This window comes from Onychomys torridus, chromosome 1 (assembly GCF_903995425.1).
Source record: "Onychomys torridus chromosome 1, mOncTor1.1, whole genome shotgun sequence".
Taxonomy (NCBI): domain Eukaryota; kingdom Metazoa; phylum Chordata; class Mammalia; order Rodentia; family Cricetidae; genus Onychomys; species Onychomys torridus.
Window position 1 is genome coordinate 165,030,170 of NC_050443.1, and position 13,649 is coordinate 165,043,818.

Here is a 13,649-nt window from a genome sequence, read left to right on the forward strand (position 1 = left end):
TGGGAGCATATGAGCCTGATCAGGCAAGGACCTTGGCCGCGGCTCTCCCATGGCCTTTGGCTTTCCTGTCCCCCTCTGTTGTCCTGCAATGTCCTGGGGCCAACAGCCCAAAGAAGGGGGTTTCCGCTGCCTTCCGGCTGGCTCCCTTCTGAGGAGCACTGCCCACCTTCCAGATGGCACTCCTTTGTCCACTGCCACCCCCACCCCCCACCCCCACCCCGCCCTTCTCCAGCCAATATTACAAACAGGTGGAGGTGGGAGGGAGGCTTGGAGGGTGTACAGTTTTTTCCGGAAGCCTCAAGTACTTCACTCTGTTCCTAGACCCAGTCAATGGGTTGTCCTTCCTCCCTAGCTAAAGAACATCCCTGGCTTGACAGTTGGCCAAAGGGCTGTGTGCGTTTTCAAATGACAACCTGCCTTTTGCTTTCTTTCCCAGATTCTGTTGACGGAAGAGTTTGTAGAGAAAATGTTGGAAGACTTGGAAGATCTGACTTCTCCAGAGGAAGTAAGCCTATTTGGTTTCTCACTCAGAGAGGGGAATCTGGGCTCCAGAACACAGACCTGTGTGCATGTGTGTGTGTGCACCTGTGTGTGGTGTGTGCCTATGCATGTGCTCACACTTCTGTGGGCTGTTTTCTGAAGGACAGGGATAATATGGAGAGTGGCCCCTGAGAATGTTAAATGACTTTATTTTTCTTCTGTTTCCATAACCCACCCCTGACCCATCCCTACCCTTGTGAGGACAGTAACCCACCCTCGCCCCACCCCCACCCTTGTGAGGACACCCAGCAAACTGTCTGAATTGCCCAGCTCTTGAGAACCTCATTGAAGAAGCAGCCAGGGCCTTCAGGCTAGAGCTCTCCCCAGCCCCTGCTGTTCCCTGGCAGGTTCTGAACAGAAAGCCCCTGTCTGCTGCCAGAGAACATTCCACTGGGGAGTTCTAGTGGGCAGAAGGGGATCCTGCTCTTGCCTTGGGCCACCCAAGAGCCACACTACCTTCCTTCTCCAGCTATAGCTTGCCTCTTCTTGGCTAGCTCAGAGCCTGAGGAACTGGCAAGCCAGGTGGGGTGATGCCGCCCCTTGGCTCCTTCTCCTGGGTACAGGAATGGAGTCCATAATCCCTTTTGTTTTTCTTCCTTGTTCTGGCCTCCTCCTCCTTTGCAGGGACTTACCTCATCCTGGAAAGTCCCCTCTCCTCCTCCTGCCTCCCCCTAAGCAGCACCCAGGCAGCAGACAGGCAAGCAAGCCTTCCTGGCCCCGGTGCTCCATGGGGTAGTGGAACATTAGCAAGCTCCCCAGGCCTCTGCAGGACCTTCCCGCCTCCCCCAGCTGCCTGTGGCAGAGCCTGGTCCTTCCCTCCCTTTGTCCTGCTGTGCTTGAGGCAAAGAGAGCTCTCTTACCTCCCAGGGGCCAGCTCTGCCAGGCCCACACAAGCCTCAGACTCAGGGTAGATTGAACTCCTCAGAGCTGGTCACCCAAAAAGAACCATGTCTTCCCTGCCCCCACTGCAGGGATCCAGCTTGATCAATTAATTCATTTACATATTCCAAGGTTATCAAGCACCCAATCTGTGGCAACCAGTCACCCCTACAAGTCACTTCCTCAGAGGCCTAGCTCCCCCATTCAGTCAGGCCAAAGCCAGCTAGCTGCCCAGAAGGGCTTCTGGAGAGGCCTTGTCACACTGCAATGGCATTATGCCAAGCTGCTGCTTTGAGCTTGGGTGCTGAGTGGGCGGGAGGGGAGTCCAGGCAAGAGAGACAAGAGCCAAGGGGAGCTTTGGAAAGTAGGTCACTAAAAATGACTTCTTCTCTTCCCGCTCTCCTGCCCATAGGCTATCCCCATACCCTGCTCAGTCTCCACTTTGTCCTGGGTCTACAGTCCTCCATGAGAGGGAGGCAGAGGGAAGACTCAGTTTGTCTACCTCCAGCCCAGCCCCGGGCAGGCTGGAACAGGACTCTGTCCTCCTCTCCCTGGCCCTGAGTTGCAGCCTAGCCCTGAAGCAGTGGGAATTGTGAGGTGTGAGGGCCCCTGCACTAACCCAAGTCAGTGAGAATGTATTGAGCACCCGCTGTGTGCTAAGCTACAGGAAGGTTCTAGAACCCAGAAGGTGTTAGAAGTCAGTTTCTCCCCTGTCCCAAACAGAAGGTCCCAGGTAAGGGAGAGAGATTAAACTGCAAGGCTGTCATAGATTTCTGATTTGGAAGACCTCGGCTGTCATGTGGGATCCCTGAGCAAAGAACCCTGCAAAGCAGAGTGAAGAAGTCGGTGGGTAGTGAAGGATTTCTCCTTCCAAGAATGTACACAAACCATCTTCATCCTACTGCAGGTTATATCCCAGCAGGGTCACATTTGGGGTCTGACTGGGGCCAGCTGCAAACTCCTTGTTGACTCTCTGACAGAGCTGTGGAGGACAGGTTCTAGAATCCTCCCCACACTAGGCTCAGAGAGAGCCCAGGACAAGGACAGGCATCTTCCTGCAATATCTGCTCCCTGCTGGGTCCCTATCCTCTAGCCCCAGGGCCTCAGGGAGCAGATTCCTCACATGCTTGTGGCTGGAGGCAGAACCAAGGAAAAGAGCTGGAGGAGGTTGGAAGAACTAGAAAAACACGCCTTCTCCAGTCTGCTGAGCCACTAGCAGTGCGAGTGTGGGAAGAAAGGGGCCTCTGGACCAGCCACATGCACTCACACACACACCTGGGTCTAGCATTGGAGGTCTCCAGTAGCCTGTCTTGTCCCCAGCTTCTAGGGACAGGTCTGGGCCCGTGTTCTGCCTCTCTCTGGGTCCCGCTGTCCTAGAAGGCAGTGGAGTCTGCTAACCAGAGCATTCAGGCTCTGTGCTTGCTCCTTCCACAGTTCAAGCTTCCCAAAGAGTACAGCTGGCCTGAGAAGAAGCTCAGAGTCTCCATCCTCCCCGACGCCGCCTTCGACAGTCCGCTGCACTAGCCTGGGCCAGGCCCTGCAGGGGCCAGAGGGGCTCAGCGGCCCCGTGACTTCAGTGTGACAGACAGCTGGGTCAAAGACAAGAGTGAGGATGACTGCAGAGTGCTGCACCCGCCACAGGCCCCACCTCACCTCCAGCTCGGGGGCCTCACTCTAGCTGCCAAGCCCACGTGACTGACGGTGCCTCTGTCCTGCATGCCAGGGAGCGAGTGATGCTGCACCTGCAAACCTCCCCAGCCACCTGCTGCTGCCACAGGTTTAGCTGATGTGCTCCGAGGAAGACACAGCCTCGCCACACAGCCAGGTGTGCCGAGCACACGCGGTGGATGCACTGCCCAGTTCAACCCCAGCGAGCCTTTGCGCGTCAGGCTGCTCCAGCCTGTGGAACGTTTGCTCCTGTCACGATTGTTTTTCCTTCCTTAGTTTGTCGTGGAAACCGGATGGTCCTTCTGTCGCTCAGCAAAGATGGTCCAGAAGCCATGTCTTTAGTGGTTTTTAAACAGGACTTTATTTAGATGAACTCTGTCATTCTCTTAGACAGGGGTCTGGGGGCTCGGCCTCCCCCACACCCTCTGCCCAAGAAAGTGCCTGGTGCTGCCTGTCAGCTCTGAGCCCTCCCTGGAGGAGCCTGGGACAGGGAACAGCCTTGGGTCCAGATGTGCTGTGGCTCTGAGGACATGGGGGACTCAGGGACATGGTGGTACCAGATACGTCTTCCAGCCCTTTTCTACCCAACCAGGCCTGCCAAGGAGAGGGTAAAGCCCACTGCCCCCTCATCCTGCTCCTCAGGGCCTCCAGCTCTTTGATTTCCTCTGTTCCCTGGATTCACAGCCCCCCCCGGGCTGTAAGGACTCTTATTAAAAACTGAGAAGTCAACCTCTCATCACCCCTGCTGACACTGTTCTCTGTGGCCCATCCTTCCCACATCCATTCTTTATTCTTTTTTTTTTTTTTTTTTTTTTGGTTTCTCGAGACAGGGTTTCTCTTTCCTGGAGCTCATTTGGTTGGTAGCCCAGGCTGGCCTCGAACTCACAGAGATTCGCCTCCCGAGTGCTGGGATTACAGGCATGAGCCACCACCACCCGGCTGTGGGCTCATTCTTTCACCCCCAGAACTGTAGATCTGCACACCTTCCAGGAGCCAGCCTGTCTCTGGCCACATTGGAGGGCTACTTTGGAGAGATCTCCCACTTTGGAATTAGCAAGCCCCTTTGCTGCACGCCTGCCTTCCATTCTAGGTCTGATGTTCTTTCTTCATTCTTTAAGTTCAGATCTCTCCAGAGGAAAGGCATTTTGTCTGTCAGGGACTTTGCGAGAGCTCCACCACTCTGTCTGCTCCACCAGCTACAATGGGTACCGCCAGGGTACCACAGGAGGCCAAAGAGCTGCCTGCAGGGCCCTCAAGAAACCTGGCTGGGAGCTTGAGAGAACAAAGGTTAGCCTTTCAAGGAATGACTCAACCTGGCCCCTTCCGCATATCCCAAATCTAAGTGGTTAACCCAAGGCTGGCACTCTGGGAGCACCAGCAGCCAGGATACCAGCTTCTCTGGAGTAGACACCATGCTGCCTGAAACATTTCCACAAGGGACACTTCCAACCCTGCCTTTTTAAAGCTCTTGTCTTCGGAAAGTTTGGGCCAAGAGATGCTCTCAGTTTACCTCCATGCCTTGTCATCTTGACCAGTGTGGTAGTAATTCCCTCCTCCATTCTCCCTGGAGACCTGCCTAAGGGCCCCTGCTGCATTCTGCCCTACCTTCATTTGCCTGGCTTGGGGGCGAGAATGTGAGCTATGAGCTACCTTTTGCCCTTAGTATGTGTGACTCCTGGTCAACTGCTTGCCCTAGGCCTACAAGGTCTTTGTAGACTGGTGGTTGCCACCACCTGCTTGGTGGCCCTATTCTTAGGGAGCAGGGAAATGGCAGGTAAGCTCCAAAGAGATGTCAGCAGGACCTGAGGTCTCTCCTGCTTCCATCCTGTCAGGAACCTCAGGAATGTCTAAAATCCTGCTGGGACCAGGCCCCCAGCATTCCTTAGTGCATGGCTCTCAGCCTGCTGACATCAGGCTTCCTCTCCCTCCGGCTCTTCCAGAGGGATCTCAGGGAACAGGTTCGCCCATTGGGCTGCTGCCTGGGAAGGAGGGCCCCTAACATCAATGGAGCAAGACCTACCTTACCATGGCACATGATGGGTGCTCCCTCCCTGCAGCCCTGTGGGGCTGTTAGCCCATCCTGAGGAAGGGTTCAGGAGTCTGCCCCCCTCACTCTGGTCTTCTGCAGACTTCCTCCAGGCTGTCCCCCATCCTTTGACCTTTGACCTTCCAGAGCTTCCAAAAGGAAGGACCTCTGCCCTCCTGTTGCCTAGAGCTCCCCTGGGCCTCGGTGGGCCGCAGAGGGTTGTAATGCTGGCTGCCATGCTGGGGAACAGTGTGCTCCTCTTCCAGGTGTGACGTGCTGCACCAGGGCCTGGGGGGGCCTTGGGAGCGCAAAGGGGCCAGGACATCTGCAGTCCAGACCCTAGGTGCTGGGACTGAGTTTCGAGATTGAGTTGAGAGCAGGGAGAGTGCCTGAAGTTTGTGCCCCTATGGGGTGGACCAGCCGATTACTCCCTGAACTGTATTTTTTTAACTGTCTTCCCTCTCTGGCTTCCACAATCTCCATGCCAGGTGAGGTGTCTGGGTCCCTGTTACAAGTCAGGAGCCCTATAGGGAGACCCCTTCTTTTGTACAGAGATCTGAATGCCGCGATGAGCGGACTTTTGTACATTGTTATATTAGTTTTTAATGTCAGTGGCAACTCAGTTCCTGGGGCTACAGCTGGCTCAGGACTTTTGTAAGAAATTTTGAGTGACTCACTTAGATTTTGTTCCCACTTGCCCTCTTCCTCTGTATAATCTAAGTGCATTAAACATATCTGCAGAAGTGTCTGGTTGTGTGCTTTCTGGCATACTAGGGTGTGTGTGTGAGATGAGATGTGGATGACACCAGGATTTGAACCCATGGCCTTGCTGCATGCTAGGCAAATGCTCCACCACGGAGTTCTATCTCTGGCCCTCTTTCGCTTCTTTCTGGATGCCTGAAGTAAAGGAGAGAGATTGGCACCCTGGCAACCACTTAGAAGTGGAATAAGCCCGAGGGGTGATGCTGGAAGTCCAGGGGTGCCAAGAGGTGCTAAGATTAACCCCCACACACAGAGCCTTCCTTTGTAGATCTTGTTCCCTTAAGGTCAAGGGGGGCTGGGGCTGGAACCTGGTCTGTGGCAGTGGTGGGTGGGACCTTTTCTCTGCCGTTTCAGTACTTCGTTCCTCCTTGGGCTTTCTTTGTTGCCGCCGCCGCCGCCGCCGCCACTGCCACTGTTTGTTTGAGAGAGGGTTTCATTGTATAGCCCAAACTGCCTCAGCCTCCCAGGTGCTGGAATTACAACGGTGGTACACAACCACACCTCTAGCTGTTTATTCCTAGTCTTCCCACTTTATCAATATACTTTTCCCTTGGTTCCAGAAGCGTCCAAAGCTGAGAAGAGCAGGCAGGCCTTCCTTACCTCCGGTTCTGGGAGTCTTCTCCCTAAAAGCTAGCCACTCTTTACCAGGGATCTAAATTCCACCTCCTCTTCAACGGCCTGGGGCTGCACTCAGATCTGGAAAATCTCCAAGCCAGATGACACAGGCCAGCTCACCCTTACAACTAGGTAAAGAGGCAGGGTGGTATGCCATTCTCCCCGAGGGCTGCCTGATGGCATCTGCCTTTTGAGGGCCCCATATCCATAGAGTCCAATGCTGGAGGAGGAGAGATCAGCCTAGGCGGGGCAGCATCGGCATCCACACAGGATTCTAGGAACCCTTGGGACCACCTGAGGCCTTCCACATTCTCTCCGTGGTGCTGGGCCTCGATTTCTGTTCTAGCAAATGGCAGGGCCAGCCGGGCGTGGTGGCGCACGCCTTTGATCCCAGCACTGGGGAGGCAGAGGCAGGCGGATCTCTGTGAGATCAGCCTGGTTCCAGGACAGCCTGGGGTACACAGAGAAACACTGTCTCGAAAAAACAAACAAAAATGGCAGAGCCTTTCTCCTGATCCTCAGAATGGGCTGGTGGCACTCGGGACTCCACCAGGACTAGTGACAGGTCCTGAGACGTCACAAGGCAGAGGGAGGGGGTGTTAAGCCCTGTTCCTCTTTTCCTATGACTCTTAGGTATCTGGAGACCTTCCCAAGAAGGAAGCCAGTGTTCATCTTTCCCTGTGACCGCTTCTTGAACTCTGGGAACGGCTGGCCCTGAGCAACGGAGTAGGTCATGCCTGGGCCTTGGTCCCTCTGGTGCCCAGACAAGAGAACAAGTAGGAGGTGTCTGAGGCCCGATTGATAGGCCAGGGGACTCCAGGCCATGCCTTTCCTCTTAACTCACCCTCCACACCTAACTGACCTAAAAAGCCTAGGAGTCAGTCAGTGAAGGTCTTGCCCCAAAGAGCACAGAGCAGGGAGGCCCCATGCCAGTGTCTCTGGGAGACAGGACCAGGCCAAGGGTGTCTAGAAAGACAGAGACTTTCTGGAGACCCAGGCTCTAGAGCAGAAGCCTCCTTCTTAAGGACTCAGGAGAGATCTGTAGCATGCTCTTGATGTTTCCCCTAGGAAGACCTGGTTACTGTGGGCACCTACTCCGCCTCCTCTGCTCTTCCGGTGGGAGCTGCTGCTCCAGCACCATGGGCCTGACAAGAGATTTGCCAAACTGGCCCAACCACAAGGGAATGCAAGCTGGAAGTGACTGCCCAGCCTGCCAGGCACTGAGGCAGCTGCAGGCACTGAGAGGGAGGAGGGAGTGGGAGGCTGGGGTGGGGTGAGGGTGTGATTTGCTGAGCAGAATAAAGGGATGGGTTCCCAGCCTGCAGAGGCAGGTCAGGATGTGGTCTGGGAGGGGCAGCCCTGGGCTTGGAGGGGGTAGGGGGGTAGCACAGTAGACCTGAGCCAGTCCTTTGCTGACTCAGGAAATCTGGGAGAGGCTAGTGAGAGGTTTCTGTACTTTCTGCCAAGCCTGATGACCTGAATTAGAACACCCCAAACCCACATGATAGGAAAGAACTGACAACCCCATAGTCCTCTAACCCCACATGGGCATCATGGCATGTGTGCATGCGCACACATAAATATTTAGGATTTTTTTTTGGAGGGGGGCTGTTGTGAGACATTTTCTCCATATAGCTTTGACATGCCTCGAACCCCCAGTGTAGGTCAGGCTGATCTCAAAACTCAGAGAGATCCACCTGCCTTGACTTCCTGAGCGCTGGACTTCAGTGTACCACCATGCCCACCCACACCCCACCCACACACACACACACACACACACACACACACACAAATATTTAAATCAACAATACTTTTTTATGTCTGGGAGAGTTAAGGGCAGACAGAATGGGGAAGGGCCCTGATTGCTGGTGAATATTCCCAGGATGATTATAGCTGAGCCACATGGGGTGAAGGAAACTTTGAGGGGGTTGTAACTAGGGTAGTAGTCTTTTTGAAGCCAGAGGGTCAAGGACAGTCCATGTTTTTGTGGTTTGGCCCACCCCACTCACACCCACCTCAGTCCCCTGAGAAGTCTTAGGGTGTGGAGCACAAGAGCTATTAGGTAGACAGCAGGGCAGCTGTACATTGTTGAGGATCTGTAGTAGCACTGTGTGGACAGTAAGAACTGTAGAGCAGGCTGAGAAGATGGCTCAGTGGGTCATAGCAGGTGCTGTGAAAGCATGAGGACCAAAGTTCAAGTCCCCAGCATGCATGTAAACACCGGCCATGTGTGCCTATAACCTGAGTGTTAAGGAATAGAAATAGGTAGATGCAGGGACCTCCCAGAACTCAGGAGGCAGAGGAAGGCAGATCTCTGAGTTTGAGGCCTGTATGGTCTACAGAATTGAGTTCCAAGACAGCCAGGGCTACACAGAGAAACCCTGTATTGGGGGGGGGGAAAAAAAAATATATATATATATATATATATAACATTGGATTCTTCCTCTGGCCTCTGCACAAAATAGTTTTAAAAAACAAAAAATAAAAAACAAACAAACAAACAAAAAACACAGCTCAGTAGGTAAAGGCATTTGCCACCAAGCCTGACAACCTGAGTCTGATTGCTAGAACCCACATGGTGGAAAAAGAAATCCAAGCCTGAAAGCTGTCCTCTGGCCTCCACATGCACACTGTACTATGCATACATGTGTGTAAATTGGCACCTAACTTAGGTCATATATACACTCATACACACAGAAAAATGCGTAAATAAATGTAATATTTAAAATTTTTTATCTTTAGCCGAGAAGTGATGGCGCACATCTTTAATCCCAGCACTCACTCGGGAGGCAGAGGCAGGTGGATCTCTGTGAGTTTGAGGCCAGCCTGGTCTACACCAAAACTACACAGAGAAACCCCATCTTGAAAAATCAAAAACAAAAAGTCTTGAACCACCACACCTGGCCCAACTCTGCCATCCTTTAAAAGCATCTGGTCCAGTCTGCTGAAACCATATATATATACATATATGAAGCCCAGGCTGGCTTCAAACACTTAACTGTCCTCCTTACACCCCCAAGTGATAGGATTGCTGGCCTGTATATATATATTTGACTTACTTATTTTGCTGTGTATAGACCTGTATTTCTGTATGTGCACCACATATGTGCCTGATGCTCTCAGAGGTCAGAAAAGGACATCAGATTTCCTAGAACTAGAATTATAGATGGTTATGAGCTACCCCATGGATGCTGGGAAATAAACTCAGGACTTCAAGGAGAGCAACAGGTGTTCTTAACTGCTGAATCATCTCTTCAGTTTGTTTGTTTTTCAAGACAGGGTTCCTCTGTTTATCCTTGGCTGTTTGGAACTTACTCCTCACTTTGTAGACCAGGCTGTCCTTGAACTCACAGAGATCTGCCTACCTCTGCTTCCGGAGAACTGTAATTCAGGGCGTGCACTACCCCACCCCGCTCACCCCGCCCCGGCTCCCAATCATTTTTTTTTAAGGTAGAATATATACAGGCCAACAATCCTATCACTTGGGAGTGTAAGGAGGACAGTTAAGCGTTTAAAGCCAGCCTGGGCTACATGAGGCCCTGTCTCAAACAAGCAAGCAAACAAAAAAAAGAATGCACATGTTCATGGAGATACTGTGAAGAAATGAGGGAGAGTGAGGGGTACATTTTATGTAGGTCAGGGAAAGCCCAAGGCATAGATGGATTTGAATAAAAAAGAAGTGAGCTGCAGAGGCCTCTGGGCGAAGAACACGGGTCAGGTTAGGGAAGAACAGCTGCAAAGACTGGACTGTGACACACAGCATGTTGATGAACCTCAGGGAAGCCAGTGGCAAGAGCCCAGTAAGCTGTGTGGCCAGTTATGCAGAGGCCAGGTTGTTTGGGGTCTTTTGGACAGCTGTAATTCCCTGGCTTTTTATCTGGGCAGCCACTGGAAGAGTCTGAGCGGACATTTATAGTACTTGGTCATCTTATTTTAGTTTTTGGTTTTTCAAGACAGGATTTCTCTGTGTTGCAGTCCTGGCTGTCCTGGAACTCACTCTGTAGCCCAGGCATTGGCCTGGAAGTTCCAACCCCTATTGAGGCTTCAGTAACGGTCACGCCTACAAGGTGGGACCAAGAGGGGACTCTGAAGACCCAGGATCCAAAGGAGAAGGATCTCTTGGTGCCCAGACCCTGGACGCTGGAGGTAGACCGAGCAGAGTTCTCCAGAGAACACCGCCAGATTGCGCCATACCTTTGCCAGACCCTATAATCTACCTATCCCTTCATTTGTAAGTTACGACACAAAATAAACTTCCCTTTTAACTACGTGGAGTGGCCTTAATCATTTCACCAATATCTGGCGCCCAATGTGGGGCACGAAACCATGACCCTGAGATTAAGAGTCTCATGCTCTACCGACTGAGAGATACTGGCAAACAATGCTCTTAACCACTGAGCCATCTCTCCAGCCCCACTTGTTCATTTTATTTAGAGATAAGATCTAGCTAATGTAACCTGGACTAGTTTTGACTCAGAATCTATTTACCTCAGTTTCCCATTTGCTAGGATTACATTTTGAAAAGTGGTTCATTCTATTTTTGAGAAGCAGTATGTCATGGTTAACATTGTCAACGTGACTGGATCTGGAAACTCCTTGGAGATAAACCTAAGAGCAGACCTAGGAGAAGTTATCTAGTTATCTAGACTAGGTTAGCTTCTAGGCATGACAGTCAAGGGTATCAAGATGAGTTAAATTGAAAAGACAAACCCCCCACCCCACCCCCATGCGCTGAACAGCAGGCAGCTCCATCTGTGGCGTCCAAGACTGAGAATGATTGAGTTGAATGTAGTGTTATCTCCCTCTGCTTCCTGACTGGGTGCAGTGTGACCAGCCACCTCCAGCTCAGGCTACCATGACTTCCTCAGTACACTGGACTGTATCCTGGAACTGTGAGCCAAAATGAACCCTTGCTTCTTTAAGCTGTTTCTGTCAGGTATTTAATGGTCCCGGCAACAAGAGTAATGAGGCATTGTATGTTGTATGTATATGCACCACATGCTTGACTGGTACCCTTGGAAGTCAGAAGAAAGTGCTGGATCCCCTGGAACTAGAGCTATAGATGGCTGTGATCCATCACATGGTGCCGGGAATCAAACCCAGGTCTTCTGGAAGAACAGCCAGTGCTCTTAACTGATGAACCATCTGAACTATTTCTCCAGCCCTTTATTTTTACTTTCAGTCTCTCTCTCTCTCTCTCTCATTTGTGTGTGTGTGTTTGTGTGTGTGTGTATGTGTGTGTGTATGTGTTTGTGTGTGTGTGTGGTGTGTGTGTATGGTGTGTGTGTTGTGTGTGTGTGTGTGTATGTGTGTGTGTGTGTGTGTGTGTGTGTGTGTGTGTGTGTGTGTGTGTGTGTTTTGCAGGTACCTACAGAGTTGAGAATAGGACATTGGGGTCCCTGGAGCTGGAGTTACAGGCACTTTAAACCATCCTCTGTCCCTGATGTATATTTTACGAAGAGTATACTCAGCCCGGTATACTGGCACACACCTTTACTCCCAGCACTTGGTAGGTAGAGGTAGGCCAACCACTGTGGGTTTGAGGTCAGCCTGCTCTACATAGTAAATTCCACAATATCCAGGGCTACATAGAGAGACCCTGTCTCAAAAACAACAACAAAAGGATATTCTCAATACTATGTTACAAATTAATTCCAGGAGATAAGAACAGAAGCAGAAACAGGACCCACTGAAAGAGATTATAATGAAATCCTAGATATTTGAAGCAGTCATGGGCTGGGAGCTGGAGCTCTGGCCCTGCATTGCAGGAGTCAGGGTCTGATATCCAACACCACAAACAGTAAAAATAAAAGCCATCAATGCTTTGCTGAGTCAGGCTAGGCTGTAGCTGGATTAGTAGAGTACATGTTTAGTATGCATGAAGCCCTGCATTCGATCCCTGGCACCATACGTAAAAAGTCAGGCATGGTGGCACAGGTTTGTAATCTCATCACTTGGGAGACAAAGACAGGAGAGTCAGGAGTTCAAGGTTAGCCTGGGTGATATAAAGGGTTTGACGCCAGCCTGGGTTATATAAGTCCATGTCTCAGAAAAACTAAAATAAATAAGTAAATCAATAAATGAGTGGATTCTCCAAGTCTGGCATCTGAGAGGTGGAAGGAAGGCTCTGGCAGGGTTAGGAGAGTGCTCAAATAATGTTTTGGATGTGTTCAGTTTGAGATCCTTGTAGCTCCCACTAGAGAAGGCACATGACAGAAGCAGGCAGATCTCTGCAGTTGAGGCCAACCTTGTCTACAAAGCAAGTTCCAGGACAGCTAGTTCCAGGACAGCCAGGGCCACATAGAAGAATCCTGTCTTGAAAGACCAAAAAAAAAAAAGGCACATGCAAACCTGGTATCCTGGAGGGTGCCCTGAGACCGAAGGGAAGAATCTAGCTACAGCAGCTACAGCTCCTGATGCTGATAGAGTGGATGGTGTAGTGAAAGGCAGACATCCTGGTTATTGCTCTCATAGCTGGCTAGGCAATGGCTAAGTGGTTACTTGTCCATGGAGCTGTAGGAGTGCACACAAGAGCAGGAATGGCTGCAGTGGAGAAGGAATGAGAAGCTCAGTGTCTAAAACATGGGACTCCAAAGTGCCTGGGAGAAATCTGTGGCTCTCTCAAGCAGCAGGTCACTAGTTAACGGTCTAGAAAGACTCACTGGGCAGACAGACATAAAGGCTCAGTAGTAAAGGAGACTTGTGACTAGGAAAAAGGGGGATGGAGGGCTGGACTCTCAGAATTGTCAACACCTCCAACTTAGAAGAGAAAGAAAACCAGGAAATGTGATGTCTTCCCAAGTCACAGTTGAGAAAATGGGAGGTGAGAAGGATTCTTTAGACTGACCTTCCATAGCTCATCAATAAGGAAGCCAGAAACATGTCCTCCACCTGCTTCGAGCAAACATGGCTTACAAGCCACTTTCTCATTGTTTGTTCAATCAGACACGGGTATGCATTAATTCATGGATTCCTTTGTCCACCATATGGCCTCTCACACAGGGGCAGTAGCAAAGTACTAAAGACATGGGCTGTCTTCAGTCCTCAGAGGATCAGGGACCTAGAAGTCATGATGAACGGGATTTGGAACTTAGTTCTATGACTTAGAATAGTCTCTGAGCCAGGCATGATGATGCATGCCTTTAATTCCAGCACTTGG

General features: G+C 51.2%; 1 protein-coding gene across 3 annotated transcripts in view; it reads left to right on the forward strand.

The window, feature by feature from the left end:
• Sufu (SUFU negative regulator of hedgehog signaling) overlaps nucleotides 1–7,700 on the forward strand; it is a 99,498-nt gene extending 91,798 nt beyond the window's left edge. For 2 of the 3 annotated variants that reach the window (XM_036171473.1, XM_036171474.1), the window contains exons 11-12: nucleotides 437–505; nucleotides 2,854–3,865. In XM_036171473.1, the coding sequence (XP_036027366.1) occupies nucleotides 437–505; nucleotides 2,854–2,943 (159 nt within the window). In that variant the 3' untranslated portion in view covers nucleotides 2,944–3,865. Of the gene's footprint in view, nucleotides 1–436; nucleotides 506–2,853; nucleotides 3,866–7,123 lie in introns of those variants that run through there. The other variant, XM_036171484.1, reaches the window with a different exon arrangement.
• The last annotated feature ends 5,949 nt before the right edge of the window (nucleotides 7,701–13,649 follow it).